Raw genomic sequence first — 26,226 nt, forward strand, 5'->3', positions numbered from 1 at the left:
CTCGAGGGTCGGTCTTATTTAAATGTATTAAAAATAGAGTAATTGAAGATTTGTGAGAAGAGCATTAGAAATCATAGATTTTTCTACAGCTCAAGTCTTAATTTGTTTGTCAGAGTCTGAAAAATGCCCCAAAGAAGAGTAAGTGCACAGAAGAGAACTTAAGCTTCTGCCTCAGTCTAATTTCTGTTAGCAGGGTCATTTACAATTCAAGTGGAATTTATGCTCACCTGAAATGATTTATTTGTGTGTTCATGTATGCTCTGAGTAAGAACACTTCAGTTTGTATTATTCTCATTAAAAAGAAAAAAACAAGAACATGCTCCACCTCAACATCCTCTCTTAATGGTCCTTAGTGTTGCATTCTTGGGACATGTTAAACATTTTCCAGCTAAGTCTTTTTGATAAAGCGTAGAAGGAAATGTATTAGTTGAATTTTGTATATGAAGATATTGTCAATAGGAACCCCTTGCAGTAACCGCATCCCATTGTAACACAGGTCTCCAGCAGATAATGGAAAGAGTAAGCAATTGCAGGTAGATTATATAAAAACAATAGCACAACGAGCCACCAGATTCTCTGTGTAACCAAAAATAAATCAGAAGGTATTACAGAAAAGAGAGGGAAAGAAAATTCTGCAACATCTGTAACACTTTTCTCTGGACACGCTTTAGTTATCTGGATTTGTCTGTCTTCTCTTTGACTGCTAACATAGGAAGGTGGTAAACCATGGTATTTACAAATTCAGTTGATGTCATTGGTAGCACAACTTACACACCTCAGTATTGGCATAAAAAAAAAAAAGGTGTCTTTTGGGGACAGCAGGCCTGGCATCATTCTCCCTCAAGAGTCACTGAGAGTTAAATTATGTATTTTCCAGTAGACACAATGACTGCTGCCCTTTAAGGTATTTTCTTTGAGTTAAGCATATGCAGCCTCTTTTGGGCTTCCCTAGAGAGATCTGCTGGTACAACCAACCCCAACAGGGTCAAGTTCCCAAGTCTCTACTCATGAAAAAGTTTTTTGAGATTTATGGTGAAATATCTACTTGCAGAAAGCAGAGGCAACTAGTTTTCTGTGCAAGGATTGCAGAATTACATGCTGAATTAGTGCACGCTGAGAAGACCTCGCATATGAGGTGAATAGAATGGTGGGGTTTTGATTCTCTGGTTTAAAGGTACTGTATATTTAATTGTACTTTATCTTTCTGAGTGTTTTAGGAGAGGGTGGAAGATGAACTGCATATACAACAGCAGGAGCGTGTGGGCAAGAAGTACAAATGACCCAAAACTGAGGAAATGGATGAGTTCAAAGGAAAATTTTTGCACACTGGGGAGATGTTGAATGTCATTTATAAGGACTTCACCTTAATATTCATACTTAATATACTTTCCTTTTTTATACTAATTAGTGAACTATGCTAGAAAGCAATTTTTTACTCTTTCATCACTTACACATTTTAAAATGCTGGGACACAGACATGTAAATTAAAGCTTCCCATGGACATTTTTAACTTCTGCAACCAGCTCTTATTCAACATATCATCCTAGGTCTCGCTGATCTTAGCAGCATTACAAGGATCATATTTTCACACAGATGAACCATTCATGGCAATTTCTCCAATAGATTTGACACAAACATTCTTTTCTTTGATACCAGAGATATAAGCTTTCTATTTTTGACCTATTTTTTCCCTCGACCGACATATTTATTGAGGCTATTGCAAGGAAAATCCCACTTTCCATTAATATTTGACTTCTCTGTTTCTTTCTCTTGCAGAATTTCAGGCTGATAGAGCAGTAAGAGGGTCTTGGTTAACGTCAGCTTATGTGTGTACATGGGTTAACGAAAACAAATCTCTAAAGTGTATTTAGAATTAATATTTAAATCAACACGCACATGCAGTGGTTTATACATGTATATATGTATCATTTTGAGTAGACACCTTCATGATTCTACTGTTGTAGATCAACAAGTGGCATTTATTGATCTGTTATAACAGCAGTTCCAGTTCCAGAGAAGATTTTGATTGATTGTCCTCATCCAGAGTGAGTTCTTTCTCCATCTCTCCAGAGTCTTCAGTGGCATTGGCTGCGGATAGCATGGAGACAAAAGATTTCTTTCTGAGGAAAGAATGTAATCATATATGTGTATAATCACATTTGGATTCCAAGTAATTATTTCAATGCCCTGTGCTATCTTCATCCAAGCCATCTGATGCACCTCTTATGCTAAGAGTCTAGAAGCTATCGGTAGTAGTATATGTATCTTATGTTAAGTCGCCGTTCTACAGAATAAGATGATTACAACTTAATGCACCGCGTGTATTTTGTGTCTTGTAGTTTTTGTTTCATCAGACAAGTGTTCTTCCCCTTATACTTTTTAAATTAAACGTAAAATCAGTGTTTCAGTTTAAAGAATTCTAAGCATGCAAGATTCTGTATTAAGAAAGCAGGAAAATACTTAAATAACTTTGCAATTTTTGTTCTTTAATATTAAACTTTACCTTCTGGCATATTTCAATGCTAAATGTTTATTGCAATGACAGTTTATTCTCAGTTCAGGTCAAGAGGTAAGAATGCACTTGTGTTCATTTACACAAATAAGCTACTCAGCCACCCCTCACTCACTCGTGCCAGGTGCAACCAAAGAATGTATTTTACAGGTCAGGTTTTGGATCACAGTCACCAACTGATAAGCAGCTCATTTTTCTTATCTTGCCTTTATTCGTACGTCTTTCTATGGTCTAAATCAGAGGTGTCAAACTCATTTTCACTGGGGCCACATCAGCCTCACTGTTGCCTTCAAAGGGCTGAATGTAATTTTAGTAATGTGTAAGTGTAGAAGTAGTTACAGGCTGATGTGGCCTCTGGTGGAAATGAGTTTGGCACCCCAGTCTAAATGATCTCTTACATTTTTATCTCAGAGTTCCTTCTACTTGTTGAATGAATTAAAAAGAAAGGGAGTCTATCCTCCACCTTTTGCATTCCTTTTATAAACTGAAATCTTCACCACAGAAGCCTGGAAAGGAAATGTATGAATGCTAATACTACTTCCTAGGGGGTTCTCTGTCATCCAGATCTCTTGGTTAGACTTGTGTCTCTTCAGGTTACTCTCCAAAAATAAATCTTGCACTGTCCTGAACACTTTTATAACCCTCACCCCATTCCCATGCTGTTGCTTGTGGGTTTTTTGGTGTTTGTGGGTTTTGTTTTTGTGGGGTTTTTTGTTGTTTTGTTTTGGGTTTTTTTTGTCTTTTTCATTTTTGTAGACTAACCTTACTTTGTGTGCATACATGTAACTGTCCTGAAAAATGAGACTGCTGATACGGAGTTAATCACCTCTTCTGACAAGCTAAAGTAGAAAAACCTGTTTGGAGGCTATTCTGCAAGAGATATGTGCTTGGCGATGGTGTGAACAGTAGATAAACCTCATTCCCTTGCAGAACTGAACTGCCCCATTGGTTGTGTGGCTCTCTGAATACTGGAGTCTGTGGCGTGGACTGAAGGGGACATCTTTGCTATGTGCCAACTCAAGAAGACTTTACTTACTCTTGAGCTGCAGCCTACCTCTGGATGGCAGTACGGTCACTGTGAACAGGTCAGAGCTCCATCTTAGGAAGTACCTATCCGCTAAATTTGTCTAGTCTTCACTTACACCCCTGGTATGTTTTGTCTTTACCTTGAGCTTTCAAAATTTGACACAAGACGTGAAGCCTTGAGGCTGGAGTCTCGAGGCACAGATGAAGACCTACGGAAAACTTCATTTTGAGTTGCATTGTTTTCAAGTTTTTGTGTCTCTTCCTTCAACTGACTCATCATTTATGTCTGTTCAGCATTTTGGGGGGCTTTTTTTTTTTTTTTTTTTAAATTGGGTGTTATTACAGTATCTCATCTAAATGTTCTCTAAAAGTTGTTGAGAAAGTAGGAACTTTTCTTACACAGACTAAGTATATTCAGTTATAATGAGAGTTACTCACAATGTATTCCTTTCAGTAGACTTAAGCTCTAGTATCTTAAATATTTTCATATTATATAAAGATATTCAGAGTTGGTAATAGGTTTTCTTGAGCTACAAGGAAACCAGAGGCACATTAGTCATAAGTGAAAAATTTCAGAGTATGTACTTCCCCCCTCTGCCCCTGTGAGCTGCAAACAGGAATTGTCTGACAAATTTTCCCCAGCTTTAGTGTAAGTTTTTATCTTTGGTCTTTGGAATGTATGTGGTATTTTTTTTTTTCTTGCAAATAAATGTTTGCAAGCCAAAGCAAGGGAATTTGAAGCAGGACAGGGAGCCAAAAATAGCACTTTGTAAAATTATATAATCGTCATTCTCACAGTTAAAATGAGATTGTTTTCTAAATAATATCTATACACATTATAGTTCTTTGTTAGAAGTATCATATCAGTATAGACATGTATGTGGAGCAGGCATGCTAAGCAAAGTCAGATTTTACTACTGTTGTATCTGTGACACTGACTGAGAGACTAAAAAGGACTGCTGTTCATTGTCATCAGCAATGTTATAAACTGTGCTCCACTTTCTAGACTTCCTTTGCAATCTCATTGCCTTAAATGAAGTGCTAAATTACACTTGCAGAACCCTAGTGAAGGCAATAGGATTAGAATAGATGTTACCAAGGTCATAACTTATTAATGATGCTGCTACAGTATACAACACAGGAGGGAACCCACTTTGATAGTGAGATCCTAGGCTGAGTCTGTAGACACAGCATTTAGAGGAAAACCCAGCAAACTTGGGAAAGACTTTTGGAGAGAAAATAAACAAAAAACCTATGTGTTCTTTCGCTTTTGCTTTCATCGTCGGTACAGTGTTTCAAAATTTTTCACTGGATAATAAATAGTGCAAAAAGTATTTCTTTGACTCACAGGAAGTTTGAGGTGAAAGACCTTTGGTGATACTGTCAGAGGAATCACCATAACTCTGCATGATTGTGCACTGCTGTGTTGTCCATTTCTCTGTCCAGTAGAACTTCAAATATCACAAAGAGCTTTTTCTACTTGCCTTTCTAGGAGAAGGTTGCAGTCTAAGCACTTTTCTCATTGTGTTTTTCCCCTACTTATAATGCCCGTTGCATGCATTTTGATGTAATTTTCGTTCTTTTCCTTCTGCTTAGCTCTGTGGTTACCTTTGAGCAATTTGCCTCCACTGCTGCATTCCAGCCTCACAAACTCTCATCATATAAGTTGTCCCATTGATTACAGTATGTATACTTAGTGCAGGGTTACATGCTTGAAGGACCAGTTTACACCCTTCAGGTACAAATAAATGACTGTCATACCTTAAATCTATAATTTAACCACAGCATAAACATGGCTTTGTTTTCATCACAGCAGTTGAGTTCTTCTGTCACTAAACAGTGTTGCTGGGCTTCTTGTAGTGCCTTTAAGTATGTTGTCATCTTTTTGCTAAAGACTCTTAAAGATGGGTACAGGCACTAGGTCATCTAGGAGAAAGAAATCCTATAGATGGAGTGGCTACACAGCAGGGTAACGTGATGAGACCCCTGAAAACTGGAGTTTGAAGCCCATCAGAGGTGTTCATTTGTTTTGTTACCTCTCAGCGTCATGTATCATCTTTGTGGTCTTCCAGATCAGTTTGATAGCATAGAAACTGCGCCAAGATACTTTTGAAAGCGTTACCTTACCTGTGTTGCTTGTTGTGAGGCAGAGAGGTGGAAATCAAAGAATTTTCATTTAACAATTTCTCATCATAAGCGTGCATTCATTCACTCTTTCTTCTTCCCTGATGTCTGCAAAAACACAATAAAAATAGTGGAAGTCTGCAGCTCAAAGTCTTCAGAAGAAAAGCCCGACTGTACTGTTAGATCATCTGTCCTTCTCCTCCTATTACTACTTATTCCCAGTTGCTGCGCTGGAATCAGGTTGGGGAGTGATGTAGAGCTGGGAACAGTTCTCTGAGTAAAGGATTTTTTTGTGTGGGCCATGTGACATTTCAAAGATCATAAAGACTTTAAACTACTAGCCAAGGCAGATTTTGATGTGGTAAAGTCCAGGGAATAGCTGCTTAAGCATGCAATTCATGTTAATGCACCCGGATCCCTGGTGAGTTGCTGATTAATCTTAAGTGGGTTCTAGCATAGCCCCTCAGTGGCTTTTCTTTAACTGATACATGGAACAGGATTCATTTAATATTACATTTAATATACGATCCTAGAAAACTGAAAAGCAGTCCAGCTTTTTTTATCATGGTGGATTTAGGTGTTCTCCTTATTTTATTAACTTCTGTTCCATACAACGCTTGGCCTTAGAATCTAATGAAAGTCATATTCTGTGCTTAATCATCATAGTCCTCTAAAACCGGCATTACCCTTTTTATTTTTATATACTTTTAAAAATCTTGATGTGTATTCCCTTCAGACTTCAAGGCTTGTGAGTTTCTAGGCTTCTCACATGAAGACATAGTTTTCAGCCCAACAGAAATTTGGTTGCGTATGTTAGGATTTGAAGCTGAAAGATGAGCAGAAGAAGGAAGTTTGGGAACTGCTAGTACTACTGTACAAGTAATATTACTTACATAGAGGTTACAGTTTCTCTTTGCCGCTAGAGTTTTGTACACTTCATAGGGAAGATCTGTGTGCATATTCTAGTGCAACACAGCTGATCCCATGTGCTAGCTAAATATCTAGTCTGAGAATATTTAATGCTTTTTCTATTTTGACTGCACAGGTCATGCAAGTGATTTGATTCTGTGTAGAAGGTTTTGGTCACCTTTTACTAATAATTCTCTATATAGAATGTATTACTTTATCCTCTCTTCAAAACAAGTCACTACTTTGTGATTGTCACTTAAGTGATGTTATTGTGTTCCCTATGAATATGCCCTACTTGTGACTACAAAAATGGTAGCATGTTCTTATGGAAAAAGAGCTTTTTTCCAAAACCATTGTCGCTGCTGTTGCAGTAATGGGATATCAAACAGGCAAAATTGTATGTGTTGTCAATGGCTACAATATAATTTCATTGACTTACCATCATGCCTTCACTTTAAACATTGTAAGCTTATATAAGGTGTCACATTGAAGTAATTGCCCACCAACTTGGTTTTATGGCCAAAGAGAACATTTTAACATCCAGACAAATTCTGAGGACACTCTGGCCTGTGTGGAAACACAGAGATCAAAGGATGTGATTAAGAATTTGGATCCTATAGTGCTGAATACTTAACCCAAGAAATAAATGATGAAGTAAATGTGGGTATAAGTAAATGAGAAAGATGATTTAAATCTACAAATAAGAATTTGGTCTAAAATGCAAACAAGCACAAGCGAGTGGTCACTGGTTTTACTCACTTCCAATGCAGGCAGTTTTACTTATTTGGTGTTTGCCGAAGTCTCTCTGTTTATGATTCCATTACACCAAGACTTCTGTTGGGCGCTCTTCCAGCTGGCGTGTTGGGTTTGGAGTCGCGTGACAGACAGGAGCCCGCGTTTGTGTCCAGGGGAAGCACAGGAGCTGGGGCTGCCAGGCCTGCCAGCTGAGCAGAGCTGAGCTGAGCTGCCAGGCTGCGCAGAAAGGGAGCTCAGGGAACGTCAGATGGGTGGGTGCTCCACCCGTTTTCCGAAATTGCAGATCTGAATTGTTACCTCCAGGCAGCCAGCCCCAGTATAACTTGCTTCACAGCAGCCTGTATGGTGGTGTGGTTTGGCCTTGTGACTAAAACCATGCTGATAACACATGAGTGTTTTGGCTGTCGCAGAGCAGTGCTTACACAGTGTCCGTACTAGAGGTGGCGAGAATTTGAGAGAGGACACAGCTGGGGCAGGTGACCCCAACTGACCAAAGGGATATTCCATACCATATGATGTAGTGTTCAGCATTAGAATCTGGGGGTAACAGGGATGTTTGTGATTACAGCATTTGTCTTACAATATAGCTCTTGTGCATACAGGGGCCCTGCTGCCCTGGAATTGGCTGCACATCTGCCTGCCAATGGGAAGTCGTGGAAAAAATTCCTTGTTTAGTTTTGCTTACACATGCATCTTATGCTTCCCCTATCAAACTGTATTTATATTGATCCACAAGCTTTCTCTCCTTCCTTCTGTTTTTTCTCCATCACATAGGAGAGGGGAGTGAGCAAGCAGCTGTGTGGGTGCTTGGCTGCTGGCTGGGGTCAGCTTGCCATAAGAGTGCAAATCTACAGCAACTGCTGTAACCACTTAAACCAGAAATAAATGTGCTGGAAGAAAATCTCAGTAGGTTAAGGACTAAGACCCATCTACTCAAATTTTAAGGAGAGTTGTTTAGCATGTCACGTTAATAACTGCTTGGAAAATGAATATTACTGAGGAAACAGCAGTGCTAGCTCCAGCTATGGAAGAAAAGGAAAAGGAACAAGGGTAGGACCTGATAGCAGCAAAGATGAGCTCTATTTCACTCCTGTTTTACAGGGCTTTACTTTCCTGTTTTCTTTCGATGTAATGAAGATCTGCTTTCCTAATTTTTCTTGAGATCTTCAGGCTGGGAGGATGGAAGGCACACATTGTACCAGTGAGTAGCAAGAGAGTGACAAAAAAGCATCTTTTACTCCAAGAGGACCCTTTGAAGTTGTCCCAGTGTTGGGTTTCCCAGGCACATCCAAGACCTGCAGCAGCTCTGTAAAATGAATCAGAAGTGCCACCAGATTGAGAAATAGGAGAGGCAGATTTTTGTTGATGTAAGGATTAAATTGGTTAAGTATGCATAGCTTGGTTATTTGCTCAACACATGAGAAAATGGATATCAGAAGCAGGTAAATTGTCAAAGGAGTAGGTTAACAAAAGGAATAAATGGAAGTAATGGGATTAAATTAAGAATGGGCCACTTAAATACAGTGGAAAGTGTCATAACAGTGAATATCATTAAAATTTGATAACTATTGTTTGAGGAAAGTGGGTATTTATAAAACTTTAAGCTAGATGTTTTTAAGCCCTAGAAAAGCATAGATCGAGAGAGACTTCAGTAGAGGCTCTGTGAGGATAGGGTAGATTACTTTGCACATTTTCACAGGAATGCTTAAAAGTCAAAATGGACACCTTTGCCCCGCTCTCCCTTTTGCAAATCTGTTAAACAGACGATAGGGATTAAGTAAATTGGCCAGCAATGCATAGAGGTTCAGTGGCAAAACTAAACCTCCAAGGTGCCAGCCCTCCTATTCTAACCACCTGGTGGCAAACTTCCTCTCCCACAAAGAAAAGGCTATTTTTCATTAAGAGGACTGCTGTGGAGGGCAAAGGGTGGCTTGAAAACATGTTCTTCCCGAGCTATACTTGGAGCTTGCTGAAGGAAACCCAAGTGACTCTTTGCATTTGCATATACAAACTGTAAATTCACGTAGCTTATAGGTTCAGAAAACTAATGATAAATAGGGACATAGGAATCAGCTTTTCCTTACAAGTAAAAAGCAAAGATGCTGCTTTTTTTTTTTTCTCCAAATATTTAAACTGCATGAAAATAATTTGAAATGAACAGATAATGCGAGATTGGGATCAGAACTCTTATTCTACATTTTAGTGCATTATTGTTAATTTTTAAAAATAATTCTGAAGTTATTAGGGGATATTTTTATATTCATTTTTGGTTTGCTAACAGATTTTTTAATGACATGCATATTTGTGTATGGGTTGTGCATACGCTTTGTAGTCCTACAGATTGCAAAAAAAAAATCTGCAAATTATGTCATGTCTCTAAATAATACTAATAAATTGAAAGAATCCATAATGTTCAAAACCCATATTTATTAATTGTTTTTTAAAAATAACAAAGTTTGTAGCAAGTTGAAAAGTAATTTGAGACTAATAATATTATGAGACTGTTTATGTTGACCTATGCTTTTTTGAAACAACTAAACTACAATTAGGATTACCTGTTGAAGTTTTGTTATCGATTTCAATGACAAGATGATCAGGGCCCTTGCATAGATTTCAGTGATTTGCGCCCCCCCCCCCCCCCACCTCCATGGCAAGATGGGTTTGTTCCTGTTGAAGTAGATGGCAGCAATCCAAAAAGCCTCATTGGGAAGAGAATTGGGACTGCTAAAACATTTTTTTATATGTAGTATATACACGTGTGTATATATATACATTATATATGTATGTGATAAACAACAGCAGGTTCTTTGGAAAGATTTTTCTGCAGTTGAAGCAGAAGAGAATCAGCAGCACTTGTGACTGTGCCCTCCAAGCCAAGCAGCCATGGTTACACTTTAAGGGTGGATCTGAGCAGCCCAGTGGTGTTGGCCAGTTTGCAAATAACAGGCACGAGCAACAAAGTGTTGATGTAGCTGCATGTTGTTTTACTCTCTGACTGGGTTTTCTGCCTTAAAATATTATTTGTTTAGAAGGACTTTCCGTAGGAAACAATAGACAGCCAATGGCAAATCATTGCATAGCAACTTTTTTAAAAATAAAAACAACAACAAAACAAAACCAAGCAAACAAACACACCAAACCCAAGCCAAAACACAAAGACAAACCAAACAGTATCTAATAAATAATAGAATTGTTCATGTAGGAAAGTACTAGCAGATCTGGAAAATGCTTCATTCATTGTATATTGATAATCCTGTTACTGTAATTGCTACTAAAATGATCAGTAAGTGTTACGCTGTTTTCCTATTGTAAGGCAATAAACAGAAAAGCTGCTGTTGCACTGCTCTGAATTGAAGTGATCCTCCTGTATGCCCAACACATACTGTTACTGTGTGTGGTGTGTGACATATCCTACCCCAGCATAATGAACAAAACATCGGGAGTTTGTCCATATACCTGCAGCTTCCAGCAGATTAAGGCTGTTGACAAAAAGGTAAAGCACCCTTTGGGCTTCAAGTTCTTAGAGAAAACCGAGTATTTATGCAGATTGCATTACAAGTATGAAGCTGTGTGATAAAGGCATGTTGAATTCGGAATACATTTAATTAGAAATTAATATGTTGTGATTTCTAACATGAAAAGAAAGCTGTGGTACCCAGGTGTTGATGAAGACCTGGTATGAAGAAAAGTAACTCTGAAGATCCTCTGTAATGATTAAAAAAAATTGCACTCATTTATCAATGGGAAAGGCTTGGAAAATATAAAAAGCATAACATTATTGATCTGCAGTATTTGTGGCATTATTAAGTACAGTTAGCAGTTATAACAGCAGGTTTTGCTGTCCAATGAGCTCAACATAGAATCCCAAACAGTTTTCCTGTGGTTCTTCTTACTCTTAACCTGGGAGCTTCCCATTTTATGGCAGCACATCTTCTAGTATCTGGACAAAGAAAAGAATATCGTAGCCTGTGAGGCTTAGTTCAAGTAAAGCCCCTAGCAAAAAAAAAAAATATCACTAGAAAAGGTTGCTTCATTGCACTAAAACTAATATGTCCCTGTTTCAACAAATTTTCTTTTGAAGGTGTTACTTTGTGTCTTTGGAATTTCTGGTAAGAGCCAGAGAAAGGCCCATCCTGAAACAGAAAGTGATTCTGCTGATATGGTCAAGTCCATGGCTGCTACAGACAGATCTTGATTAGGGTTTTCCTAGATCAAATGCAAGTAATTGAATTAACTGCTGAACTAGGTTACTGTTTAACCCATGCTTTGATTTTGAAAAATTCAAGTTAATGGTTTTTGTTTTACAACTTGCAAATCCTGACATGTTATGTAAAATGAAGTTTTCGTTTAACTAAGAGGAAAGTCTCATTTGCTGTGAGTCCCTTCTATGCTGCCTAGCCAAGTTTCTCTCATACATGATCAATGTTCAAAAGTGATTGTAAGTTTGCTGTGGTTCTGGATGCACTGATGTCTGAAAGACAGCAATTTCAACTGAATTCTGGCTTGGATATTTCTTTTCTCAAAGTTGTTTCTGGTGCATGCAAAGCCTGAAAAAATGAAAATATGTAGAAACTATATGTAGTACCATTTAAATTCTGATTAGGCCAAATTAGTATCGTTTGAATGCTTTGTGGTGGCAATCCTGCTAAGTAATCTTTTGCCTAGGAAAGACTAACTGCATTTCTTAGTTCTGAAGAGGCCATTTACAGCCTGTTCTTCCCCATGGAGAGCAGAAAGATTATGTTAAGGGGATGCTTTAGGTTCCAGAAGGACCTTTTAACATATGTAGCATGATCATCTGGAAAGAGAAGCCTTGTGTTTAAGGCCACTTCAAAATAGAAATTGAGCAAATATCGAAAAAGAAAAAAAACATACGTTTTGGAACTGGCAGGCTTGTGAAAGAGCACTTGTGAAGATAGTGCAATGATTTGGTAAACAGGATCATGTCTCCTTTAGGTGGTCACATTGGGTGGTTTTAGGCTCCACACTGAAGTCATTTTCAGGGTGAATGAGAAGGTTTTGTTTTGATAGCAAATTTCCTTTAGACAGCTACAATATGTGTTTATTACATGAGCATAGGATGGTATTTTTTGCCCTAAGAGGTGGGGTGTGGGGGATTTTTTTGTTTTTTTTTGTTTTGGTGGTGGTGGGGTTTGTTTTTTTTTTTTGGAAGACAATTCCTCTTCATAATGGAAATTTTTTCAAGTCCTCTGGTAAGTTGGCCCCACAGTATACAAGTTTTAGAAAATCCCAGCTCTTCTTACAAGCTTATAATTTTCTGCATGGTTTCTTATGTTTGATGTGGCTCCCTGCAGAATAAAACCGACAGAACAGTGGGGATCATCCACTACTCCTATGAAGAAAATGTGTCAAAGTTTTATTCTCCTGATAGGAACCATCTTCTAATATCAGATTTAATTGCACTGCATCTCCTTCTTTTCGGAGACCAGATGGCAGAAGAGGAGGAAATATCTTGATTCAGTGATCTTAAAAGGTCTTTTTCAACCTAAATGATTCTATGAAATGAGTGGGGAAAGTCTCTTGAAGGCTTATTCCACCATGTTGGCCCTAGTGAAAAATGGTCCTACTTGTTCAATCTTTGTCCTGTTATGATGTATAGGGCCTGATTTTCTGGTTTCTTAAGAATCGGGTCAGCTTCTTGCAGAGACGCAAAATCTTTAACTAGAAGAAGGCTGCTTTCTCTCACCACTCCCAAGACTTGTTATTTCTCCTGGTGGCTGTGCACTATTATCTGTCATGTGTTTTGAGGATTGTGGCAGCTTCCCAGAATAGTAGCTTTTCTGGCTAGTGACCTCTGTATGCATACAAACTTGTGCTATATGTCCATGTATTAACAATCTCCTTTTCAGTAAGCCAGAATGGAATTTAAATAGGGAAACACTATAATCACGCCAAGGCCAAAATTAGAACTCTTATTCTCCTAATAGAGGAAAGTTTTATATAGCTTCACCATGTACATGGTAGAGAACTCTAAAGATGAAATGGTTTGCAACAAGAGCAGAATGATTTGTAATTCAGATTAATAATTGGATCAGACGCACTAAGGTCAACTCTAAGAGTTGAAAGCAATGTTTACAGTAAAGCTTCTGTGTTATGTGTACTCTGGCATTAGTGATCCTGAAGTGTCACATGAGTCAGGAAAAACACAAAGTCTGGATTAATACATATGAGAGTCTGTCTTTCTCAGCCGGTTCCAGAAATGGCTTTTCTGGACCAGAGGTGCAGCAATCTCCTACAGTGGTATAGTTGTTCCTCACTCTTTCTATGGTGAAAGCAACATCCTTTGCCTTTCTTTCCTGTTTGAAGCATGCAGCATGACTGCTGGGGTACATTTAGAGCAATAAACCCAAGCTGATTATAAAATGAATTGTAACCTAGCCATTTACTGCTGTGCAGCTGCTGTGTTCACATTTCCATCCGGCAGCCTATAGGCAGCAAGTTGCAGAGCAACCCGGCCAGCAAATGGCTAGAACTTTTCTTGGGAACCTTTCAGCTTGCTCTCCATAGGTCTAAGAAATGTCTGAAACATTTTCAATAGGAAAAACCATTTGATGTGGTGAGGAGCAGGGATATTGTTTAGTGAGGATTTTTTTTTTTTTTTATTACTTGAAAACCATGTTGCATTTACCTCAATCTCAAGACACAGTAATTCAAGGGATATTGCCGTATGAAACCTTGTTTAAGGAAAAAAAAAAATATATATATATAATTAAACTTAAGGAGTCCTAAAGCTACAATTAAAACCTCTGAAAAAACCTTTTTTTTTCTGTCAGAAGCTACGTTATACTAACCAGTGCTAACCATTTCAATTTCCAGAGGACTTAATTTTAAGCGAATGAATGGAGACCATCCCAGCATTACTGCCGAACCTGAGAAGAATATTTAAATGAAAGAGCACCATGGGCAGTGATAGTCTCTCTAACTTTCTAAACTGTTAATTGAAGTTCAGTACTATAAATAACCTGATCATAATTAAGCATGGGTTAATTAGTTAGCTATGTTATTTTTAACTAGAAAATGCTCCTTTTTAACTGCAACCTCAACACTAGATGTGAAGATGAGTATCACCAGAAAAATACCACATCCAAAGTCACACAAGTCTTGAGAAAAGGGAGAAGAAAAGAACTATGGTGTTTGCTACAGGTATTTCGATGAGGAGAATAGATACCATACTAGCTGAAGAAAAGTGGAGACATTTTGAGGTGATAATATTCATATTGAGTGAGAAGAGCTGAGAATATATTGGCTTTGTACTGTAAGAGGAAGAAGAGGTAATACTGAAGGTTTTAGTAAGTTAAATATGAGTAATATAGGTAATGTAAGTAAATATGTACTGAAGTAAATAGAAGTACAAGATCAAAGTAATGGAGAGATCAGTGATCATATATCAGCAGCCTTGTTTGTTTTGCTTATGGAAACATCCATCTAAACATGGTGGTACAGGTGGCTATGAAGAAAACGAGGAGATTTTTCTCCGTAACTTTTTCTGGGGAAGTGACAGCCAAGAGGTAGCGATGGTGAGAGGCCAGCAGGGGATAGAATGCTGATTCCAAGTAGTTTGCATAAACTAGACAACAGGTAGATTGGGATGGAGGAAATATCAGCATATGAGTGACAGCAGATAAAACAATGTTTAAAGAAAAAAGAATCAAAGAAGGTTGTCCATGAAAATTGTTATTTATGGAAAAAAAAGGAATATTTCTGGAAGTAATAAGATGAAGAAAGAAGAACTAGTTCCTAAAAGGAATGTAATCCTGAATTTCACTGGTACTGGACACAAAATAAATCCAGTCCTTTTCTCCCAGTGAAGTCTTTCTAATGTATTCCTCATTCAAAACCTATAAGCTAAGTCTTAGAACAGCTTTATCCGAAGTTATGAAGGTACTCTGTCTTGATTAAAGAAATTTTAAAAGCTGCAGTTTGAGTACTTTTTTCAGTGTAGTCATTAGAACAATGTATGAACAGTGTAAATTTTATGTTTATTGGTAGTATAATTTGAGTGTTTGCTCAAACGTATGCACTGTGTATGTCCAAAATACAAGTCTGTGAAAGATCAGAATCCTAGAGGGAGGGGACAGGATTTATTTCATGTTTGGGGAAAACAAACAAACAAAACCCCAAACCCCAAACAAACACAAGCAACAACAACAACAAAACCAACAACAAACCAGAAAATTAACTTCAAGTACTTCTAAGCCAGAGAAATATAAGGGCAAAATAAAAAGCAAAACAAAGGATCTTACTTTTTCTCCTAATTAAAGTAATTAAATTCAGACCAACAATGTTTATGATGCAGTAAGTACAAAATTTAGACTGGTGGCTAAACCAATGCATTAAGTTTTTATAAAGCCCTATCATTACCCAAATCCTACATTAAAGATAAAAGTAGTTTGTTCTCCCATTTTTAGACTTCTGCCTAGGGCATGTTTCACACAAAAAAATATAGTTTCCTTTAAAAGCTGTCTTTGATTACTAAATAGTTTTTGCTTAGAAACTGCACCTTTACCCTTAAAGTGCAGAGGCAAAGCTTTTAACACAGTGATAAATGTTCTCCTATGCTTCGTACATTGCTGCAGATAAGAAGGTAAAAGTTTTGCTTTTTAAAAGAGGGTAACCAGAACTGTAATTTGCATTTGCAAATCCACACAATTTTTACTGTTAAATGAAGCCCAACAGCTTAAGTCATCAGGGAGTGGTAGAGCTGAACGGAGGTGTCGCAGGTATTGCAGCTGAGTTACAGGAGGTACAAGCCACCCTTAAGGGAGACACACAGCGGGGAGGACCACTCGCTGTACAAAACTGTCAGTGAGATCTCATAGAAAACAGGCAAGTCTGGAAATACTGGTGCTGGTTGGACAAGAAATAGATGACAAGTTATGAGTATCTGCAAGAGATGGTGCGTAAAATTTGTCACTATTTGTGTGGTATATACAGGTATGTTTTGAACAAGGGGATTGTAATTTCTTAGTTCTCATGTAACTAGAACTTTGCTCTTGTGGTTATAAAGCAATCTGACATTCTGAAGCATTATATCCCTTTTATGTACCCTTGCCTCTTACTAAAACATATAAACCCTTTTCACAAAGTTCATTTTGCTGTTTTTTATTTAATTTTGGATTTGAAAAGCTAAAACTTTTTTGTGGTGGCTGTTAGTCAAGTCAATGGAAGATTCTGTGTTATGCTGCAAAGTGTAACCTGACCTTTAACACCTTCCCAAAAAAATCAAAACCAAACCAACAAAGAAAAACCACCACAAAAAACCTCCCACAAACAAACAAACCAACAACACAACCCGAGCATCAAGCCCACAGACATCCAGGGCAGCAAGGAGAAGAAATCCTGACGGGACTATCCACTAGCTATCAGCCACTTGCTATGCACTGGAATTAGAATTTATTACACTTTTTGTAAAAATTATAGTTTTTAATCACACATAATCCATTGCAGAAGCAACACTTTCTTAAGCATGGAAAGCAATTGAAGGCCTGGAGACAACCTGAAGTTAAAAAATGTCAATTAAAAAAAAATGTTTTTGAAGGAAACAAACCTTCTCTCAACCCATCATTTCGGTGATTTATTTAGTCTTCATGTAGACTAGAATTTTAGACAGAATCTAATCCATCTGCTTCTAGAGAAAGTTGTCATTCGTTTACCACCTGACAGAGAGAGCTACCCTAGGGGTTAACTACAGGTTCTGGTACTGTCTGAGGTAAGGGGCAGCAGTTTATATTATTTCAGTTTTTATAGTCCTCAGCTCTGTGTTTGCAAAGCTGTTTTAAATTCACTGCTAAGAATCTGCCCAGCCACACAAGCAACTCTGATGCTTACTGCAGTGCAGGTCTCCGTGATACCTTGCAGCAATGAGTTCCACAGGTTTTCACTGTTTACTCTTTGGAAAAGTATCTTTTCTTATTACTAAATGTACAACTTTGCCATTTCAGTGGAGGCCCCTTTTCTCCTCAGGTGAGGTGGGGTGAATAGTTCCTGCTCTACATTTTCTCCCTGCCGCTTATTATTTTGTATACTTCGGTCATGCTCATTCTTATTCATGTTTTTCTGTAAACCCTCCCAGTCCTTTCGATCTCTTTATCATTCTTAGCGCACATCCCTTTCTGATATATCTTTCTTAGATGGGCTGACCAGAAATGAACAAAGTACTCCAGGTGAAGCTGAATTATTGAGGTACATAACAGGTAAAATCCTGGCCCAAATGAAGTTGTTGGGAATTCACTGACATCTGAGAGCTGAGGTTTCTCCCAGGGCTGTCACATTTCCTACATTATTCTTCCTCCCATTTTTCATATATTCAACTTCAAAATTTGGCAGCTGAGACTTTAATGCAGAATCCTACTGATTCAGCATCCTCTGTTAAATTGCTGTTAGTCCTCAGATTAGCAGGGTAGCTCTGCGGACAGGATTAGTTCTCTCCCCCAAATACTTTGATGTGAAGGGTCAAATTTTGTCCCAATTCACACTTGTTATGGAACAACTCTTGATGTTAGTTTTGAACAGCTGAAATCCAAGGGCAGCAGCCCGGACTTTGAAACAATGCTCTTTGTGCTCACAGTGACCTTTAGCTGCAAAGCCTGCTAAAATAAATTATTTAGTGTATGAAAACAAACAAACAAAATTTTTTGCCTCGATAAATGACTGTCCATAATGCAATATGAATATGAGGCCAAACAAGTCAGAGGGGTTTTATTACAGCATCTGCAAGAGAAATCTGTTAACTTCTGTTTCCTCCCCAGAAACATCTAAGAAATGTTCAGATTGTTGCTGGCTAATAAATACAGTAAATGAAATGTTAATAAATCACCAGCAATTTAGCCTGACGATAACATGGATTGACCACATTGATTAAATTGATTATGTTTCACATATTTACAATATGTAGACACAAGCCTAATTTATTTTCTGAGGAGTTCAAGGTTTAAAAAAGTTAAGTTCAATGGTTTTAAAAAAAAAAAAAAAGCAGCAACCCAAAACAATGGAGTAATGTTTGTGGTTGCTATCTGCAATAATCTAATGCTGACAGAAAGCAGTATTTTATTTAGTAATTAACAGTGTAAAGGGGAGAGAAGCTGTCATGTTGGTTCTTAAGCTGGGGAATGTGATGAAAGATGATATCTGCGATCTCATCCTTTCCACTTGTTTAGGATTGTCAGGATGAGAAATGTCAGCATTATGAAAGCTCAGCTCTGCTCTTGATATGATAAAACCCTTCAAAAGCCAGTCTTTCTCTCCTTCTCCCCCCTCCTTTCTCCCTCTCCCTCTCGCACTTGCTTTTTTATTTATCCTGTTTTGTTAGATGGCAGAAATATAATTCTTTTCTTTCTTCCTATTATAAGCCACCATTTTTGTTTTATTATATGTTTCACAACCCCTAATGCCCCACTGAAAATTACCTTGTTAAATGACAGTGTTTCAAAGCCATGAATCCTTTCCACCATTCCCTCAGAGGTTTGAAACAGTCAACAGACTGTAAAGAATAAATAATAAAAAAGTATTGATTATTTTGATGACTGTGAGATTCAATTAAGTATTAATTTTGCCCTCCAGTGGACCTATCAAGGTATTCAAAAGGGAGGATTCGGCTCAGCTAAATGCGTGCTGAGTGCTTCAGCCTTAAATAGGGAGAAAATGTGTTTACCTACAGTATTTGAAGAGGAGTGCATTGATGCACAGAGTCCAATATTTAAGTGCTGTGCAAATTAAGCCCTGGTGACAGTGACATTGTTTTCAGCGATATGAGTATTGACTAAAGAAGTGCATTTGATGACAGCTTAAACTATTTGTATTGATTAACATTTTCATAGATTATCATGTGTCATATCAAATTCACTTTTCAGACACGAATACATTAAAAAACCCATAGGCAAACATCGACCAATGTGAGGACGGGACAGAGGGAACATGCTAACCAACCTACTTGCTCGCTGGTCACCTGTTCTCTGCATAAGAACCATTTAGGCATGAACTTTGCAATAAATAGCTGCCAGAGAGCGCAACAAGGTCACTTGCTCCTTTCCTTTTTTTTTTTTAAAAGTTTTTTTTATTTTTATTTTTTTTTTCCTTTTAACTCTTTTTACTCTGGTTTCCGTGCTGTCATGATATTATGCCTGTTAGTTTGCAAATGGAATATTAGAGTATGCTTGGAAATAATGCTTGACCCCTAAATGTCCTCAATGAACAGAAGATAAAACAGATCCAAATCATCAAGAAAAAAATTAGATATGTATGTGTAATGTTTTACAGGGGATATAATGTCACAAACACAAGAATAATTGCAAACTGCTTGTGTAAGTATCTTCCCTAATTTTATCTTTTTTAAAATGGTTTCTGTGGGGATTTTTTATTTTATTTAAAAAAAAAAAAAAAGTGCGTGTGCTTATGGACTTTTGGAGCATAGTATCCCAAAGACAGGGTTAGAGGAAATCTGTATCTCTGTTGAGTGTATGTAATGAAATGACTGTGTATTTTCATAGAAATGCTGGAATGCTAGAAACTGTGTATTTGATTTTGTTAATGTTGTACAGCTGAGGATGCCTCTTTAAATCACTACGGAGCACTCGCAGGGCGCTCCTCTTCCGTGGCGTTGGAGCATACAGGAATTTCTTAGTACATTAAGGACAGGGTGAGGTGTAAAAACATACACACACACAAAAAAGAGCACATCCCACAATTAAAGGTGTGCTGGTTATGTTGCTTTCATAGAAGTTTTTCTCCAAAGCATCCTGAATGTCTCACATGCTAGTTGAGCTTTAATAGGGTGGGGAGTAATGGAAAACTCATTGGATCTGTAATAGCTCTTCACTTGACTGCAGCCAGCAATAACAGCAGGAGCAGCCAGAGATAAGAGAGAGAGAGAGAGAGTGTGTGTATGTGTGTGTGAGAGAGAGAGGGAGTGGAAGAGAGACTATACGCACACCAAAGCTGCCACTTTTTTTTTTTTTTTTCCCCTCACTCTTTTCTTCCCCCCCCCATCCTAGGATCCAATGATAGCTGGACAAGTCAGTAAGCCCTTGCTGTCACTGCGGAGTGAAATGAATGCAGAGTTGAGAGGTGAGGACAAGGCAGCTACTTCAGACAACGAGCTGAATGAGCCCTTGCTTGCGCCTGTGGAATCAAATGACAGCGAGGACACTCCCAGCAAGCTCTTCGGTAAGTCTGTCTAGGTATTTCATTTCACTGCTACCATGTTGTCCGGAAGAGCAATCTCCCCCCCGTTCTTTTTTCTCTCTCTTTTTTTTTTTTTTTTTGTTCGCTCAATTTTCTTGTAAGTACGAAGGAGTAGCTTGGAGTGTGCGTACAGCCCTCTGCTCCCACTGCAACTGCTTACCTGAACGACAGTGTCAGTCCTGAAAACTTTTGTCAACAATGAAGTTATTTTATGCAAGTTGCAGACGTTTTATGTTTTCTTCTGATTTGTGGTCTCTAATGTAAGACAATAGGGGATCATTTTCTTAAAGTAGTTCATTAACATTTATCGCGTCAGATACTGATGCGTCTCATGCTACCGTTTTTGTCTAAGGCAGGATTAAACTGAAAAGTTATCATTTTATATGGTAAAGCTGGCTAAAGAGAGGTGAAACATTCCCATAGAAAACATTCTGTACTGAATAAACAAAGGCTACCAAGGGTACTGCACACGGAGCTAATGGTTTTTGAATTTAAATTAGAAATGAAATAATTCTCTGTGCAAAGAGAAATTATCTTTTGAAATTATCTTTTGAATTTTTATTTATTTTTAAATAGTCTAAGTTATGGCAGGTAAGTGTAACTTTTCACAATCAAAACAAAAGCAGCAAGAGTGACACTCCAACACAGACATCTGTCATTCAAACGGATGACACCCTGTAAACCAACTCAAGCAACTCCGATCTCTAATCAGAAAAGGGAGCAGAGTTGTTGAGGCGCGTGCTTGAGTGATAGATGTTGATAGATGTTTGAGCTGGAGCAGCGCTATATGGTACGTAGTGATATTTTGGGTTTAGAGGGACTGCTTTCCTGAAGGAGTTCCTTTTAATTATCTCCATTTGTGACTTGAGACAAACCTTAATAGAAATGGAGCATTTCCTTATTTTACATGATTGTAAAGGTGGAAGTTGAAGGGAAAAAGATCTCGTTTAAAGGGAATGAACCTCTAAGGGAGAGAAGGTGAGAGCCCGTTTTCTAAGATTCAAGTTTTGATTTCGTAATCTGCAAGGAAATCTGTAGCAGTGTTCAGATTTCAGTATTCTAGCTACAGTAAGGGCTGCAAGATTTTTTTAAACAAAAGAATACATGCAATTTTATTTAAAAATATTCTTTACTCCTTACTAAAAGATACAGCACAAAATGTTTTACTGAGCAACTTCACTACAGATATGGGAAAATAATAACAATTTAAAAATCCTAAAATTTAATTTCTGGATTACAGTAATGACCATTACTGAATATCGCATCCATTTTTAAGCACCCCTTTAGTGATCTTTGTTTCCGTGGAAAGCATAATTTCCATTAGCAGTTTGAATGTTCAAAAAGCATATAATAGTTGTTTTAGCCCATTTCATCCAGAAAATAATTATTGTAATGTCTATAATTCAGAGGGCTATTAGTTGTCTAGAGTAGTATAAATATCTTCAGCTCTGTTTATGTATTTTATTTGCTCAAATGTTTCGGGTGTATCTATTAAATATAGCAAGGCATGTACGAAACAAAACCCAGACTTTTAATTTGTGGGTACTGAAATGTCTGGTTATAGATCAGGCAAGTGTCACAATAAAAGGCAGGATATTTTTTGAGCCATTGTCATTTGGATGCTCTATAGTGATAGTGAAATATTCACAGGCACTTTCATTAAAGTTGCCGTATGGGATATCAAAATGATGTGCAACAATACCGTGTCTCCTTCTGAACTGCAAATATAATTTATGTCCCTAAAAGCACTAATGAAAAAGCTGCAAATTAATATATTGTGCTGTTTCTGTTGGGGAGTGAAGATGTTTGCTAGCCTGATTCTCATACTGCTAAAAAGATGTTCCCAAGTAAACGAAAGTAGGTGAAATAGTTTAACTGTCTCCATATGAACTTATGTACTGTTTTTTGAGGTTCTGTTACAATCATGACAGATGCCAAGGATCTTTTAGCAGCTGCCCTTTTCAGTTAATTTTAGTAACTTTGAGAACATAAAAGACAATTTCAGTACATTTGAGGATCAAACTGAGAAAAAATTATTTAAAATAAAGATGATTAGCCTTTATGTCATAGATGCATCCTTTAAGATAGATTTGCAGTGAACATAAGTGTAGTTTTGTTTAAAGCCTTGATACATAAATATGGAGGATTATTCTGTAGCTGTTTCTCTTTGTTTAATGTTATGAATAGCATGTTAGGAATGCATACTTTGGGCCTTTATTTGCAGTCTCTGAAATTACATTATTTGTGGCCTTTTTTTGACATGTGATGGTATAGAGATTGTCAATTTTCTCTCCAATTTTCTTTCATGTGATCAGAGAGAATTTTCTTTTTACAATATAACATTTAATACATGCTGTGTGAAAATTTGCCCAGAATCTGTTAAGCAGGAGAGGGAGGAGCATTTTAGAAAGTCAAGGGGAGGAGACAGGTTCATAGAGAACAAAGTTTTTCTACGCTGCTGCTTTCACATTTTTTGAAAAATTTGTGAAGATCGTGTACTGATTTAGTTGGAATGAATGACCAGCATTTGAGTGTTTTGTTGATGTTAGCAATATTTCACGAGACTTATTTTCATATAGATGAACAGAGTTGAATGATTAGATGTGAAAAGCTTTCTTCTTTCTTGCCGGCCACGTTCTGCTTAGCTTCTTTTGATGGACAGGTTTATTTCTGCAAGGACTTGCATTGCTTACCTGTACGTTTTCCTAAAAATCCTTCTCCTTTTCCTCAAACTTCCTTGTTTTGGTATTTCACTGAATATCTTAGAAACACTGGGTGGGTGTGTGTTTGGTGGTGGTGGTTTTTTTTTTTTTGGTATCAGCACAATTAGTCATAAAAATGGCAACTGTTAAACAACAGCCCCTGCTGCAGGTGAGGAAAGGGCAGGAGTACCATTAATTATACTTATTTTGGACTTAGGAAGATGTGCAGTAAACTTTTGTTTCTCTTATGAGTGCTTTGCTACCAGTGACAGAGCAGGTGAATGCTGCAGCTCCTTGGGTCTCAGAAGTAGCAGTATGAGCTGGGATAAGTTTCTGATGATCTGAAATAGCTCCCACCTGAAACTGGTGCACAGGTGACTGGGATAATAGACTTTGTCACTGCAGTGCAGTTGTTACCTGTGAGTGATGAGGGAGCAGCTCTGATTAGAGGGGTTGTGTCTGCTTGTTGTTTGCCTGCTTGCTTTCTTCTGATGCTGGTGGTTGGGGTTTTTTTGTGATTTTGTTCTGGTCTTGTAAAGAAAAGGCTGCCCTGTAGTCTGAGGGTTTGCATCTGTAATCCCCTACTTGTGTACTTATACTAGTGGATTTTTTTGAAACTGCATACTTGGGTGCAAAAGACTTGATACTGAAACCAGGTGAAACAAGAAGGGAGTTGAAAACATGGTGAAAAACACTTTCTGAAGTGCAAAATGTTGTTAAAGAGAATCTATCCTGAAACACATTAGGTCAGCAGTACAGTTTTGAAGTGCGGAGTTAGCACGGCTACTGCGTTTCAGTTACAGAAATCCCAGTTTTGCTGAGCGGTATGAGGCAAAGTTGCTTTGCAAGACATCTTGTAGCATATTGTTTACTCTTTAAAATATTTGTGAAGCAGTATCTCCTGTTTTAATCATACAATGTAATTGAGAAACTGAGTCTGGCTGCCGACATTCCTGCTGGTGTTGTTTTCAGATCAACTTGCCTTGCTCTGCAGTATGCCTCAAAACAGTAACCCAGCCAAATGCCAAATGCCCTGGCTCTTACTAGGGAAAGTTTCGTTAATGCGAAGTAGTAGCTTCACTTGAATAGATGTATTGGGATTTGATCCTTAGTTAATTAATGCTAGTTCCCGTTTTATACAGTCTTTAACAAGTTTGGAATAAGTTATGGAGTATTGGCCTGAAAAAATCTTAGTAAGAAAAAAACCTTTCATATTTAGCTATGTAATACTATAGCTGCTGAGATTCAAAAGTTGGTGTAGATACCAGGGATATATATTGTGCGTAAAATTCTCTGTACAGTAAAACAACTCAGGAAAGAAGTGGCTAGCCTGAGCACCAAAAGATGTTGTGGACTGAGGCTTGCTTTCCTAGAGTTAGATCCAGTCCTTAATTTGTTCTTAATTGAAGGTAATTTGTGACATAATTAGATGATCGTGAAAAGAAAGCCAGGCGTGCACTTACATGTTAAGGTAATTTTTTTGTGTTATAAAATTTGCTCTTTAAGATGGAGCCTGTAGTTCTACACATCAAACTTACAGAAATAAAGCTGCACCTATATAGTGAGTGCAAGACCAAGCCTCTAATTGTGGAGCACAAGTGTTTCCTATTTAATAATTGCAGGACAGCAAAAAATTGACTGCTGCTTTTTTTTTTTTTCTGCTCCAGTAAAATTAAATCTTAAGTTTCCTGTGCTGGATCTGAAGACTGTGGTTTCATTTGGCTCACTACCAGTTTTTTGCTTTTTTTCGTAGTGTTATGTATGCTTGAAATATGGGCCGGGGATATGTGAGATAAATGAATCTGCACACATTTCTATAAACAAGGGTTTACTTTCAAACCGCTGCATTGGCTTTGGTATTTTGTTTTCCTTTCCCATATTGTTACCCAGGTTTCAGCACTGCATGCATCTTTCTCTATAAGCATACATGTAGATGCTGTAGCTGAGCAGGAAGGATGTTGTGTTGCTGATTTTGTTTTGCTAGTAGATGCCTTGTATTGCTCTTTAAGAAAACATATGTTATCCTTTAAAAAAAAAAAAAATGGAGTTGCCTTGATTAGAATTTATGGCACTGAAGTAATTTCAGTTACAAAGGATAAAGGACTAAATTGTCTTTTACCTCTTGAGACAGTGGTCTCTGCAGGTCAGAGCAGAGGTCATTGCCAGGTTGCTGTGAGGAAGCTCACATTATTGTCATTAACAGCATATCTAGCCTGTGGGGGGAAAAAAAGGCATTCAGACTAAGAGCTTTCGTTTTATTGGTGTATTTAAGGATGATTCTCAGTGTTTTGGTTCTTCAGGAACATTTTGATAAGGTTTGGTAATTTTAGTGAAAGGTAGCAATGTGCGTTGTTTGCTTTTGCTGCATTTCAAAGATCTAGTGAATGTTTCTATTCTGGTGGGGAAGTTCAAGGCCCAAATCATCTCAATATTAAAATCAGAGCCTTCTTTTAGATACAGCAAACATTTTAACCTTCATATATTCCCGTTTCCTCACATATTTTTATTCAGTAATATCCACATTGCGGGTGTGTTGTTCTGAGATGTCGTCGGTATCCGTGCCATCCATAAGGGCCATAGGACCGGTCCTGGTAGTACTTGAACGTGTGGTACCTTTATTAAAGCAAGTAATCTGTGGTTTAGGAGTGCTAATTCGTTACAAAGACTCTGTCAATGAGGAATAGATGACATGTGTAGAGAACCAGGTCATTATAGAGGCTTGTAAATATATTTTCTAAAAGGTAGTGGTTTCTTTCTCAATTAACGAATAAGTTTTCAAAGAGTCTGGAAACATGGCTGTGTGATTGATGGTTATTTTTGAAGGATGTATTTGACATCAGCATTTTAGAACAGGTGTTTGCAAACAGTTAAGCACTACTCTGAATGACGGTGTCTGATCACTTGCAGTTGTGACTGAAGTCAGGGATGCACTTTTGAATGGGGAGTAAATACCCATTAAAGCCTAAAAAGATGTTATGAGCGTTTAAACAGAAAGGA

General features: G+C 37.7%; 1 protein-coding gene across 3 annotated transcripts in view; it reads left to right on the forward strand.

Moving 5' to 3' along the window:
- Positions 1-26,226, forward strand: part of POU6F2 (POU class 6 homeobox 2) — a 311,291-nt gene that overhangs the window by 38,936 nt on the left and 246,129 nt on the right. For 2 of the 3 annotated variants that reach the window (XM_065629392.1, XM_065629393.1), the window contains exons 1-2: positions 17,494-17,511; positions 20,338-20,509. In XM_065629392.1, coding sequence (XP_065485464.1) covers positions 17,494-17,511; positions 20,338-20,509 — 190 coding nt within the window. Of the gene's footprint in view, positions 1-17,493; positions 17,512-20,337; positions 20,510-26,226 lie in introns of those variants that run through there. The other variant, XM_065629391.1, reaches the window with a different exon arrangement.

The sequence above is a fragment of the Caloenas nicobarica genome, chromosome 2 (genome assembly GCF_036013445.1).
Source record: "Caloenas nicobarica isolate bCalNic1 chromosome 2, bCalNic1.hap1, whole genome shotgun sequence".
Classification (NCBI taxonomy): Eukaryota; Metazoa; Chordata; class Aves; order Columbiformes; family Columbidae; genus Caloenas; species Caloenas nicobarica.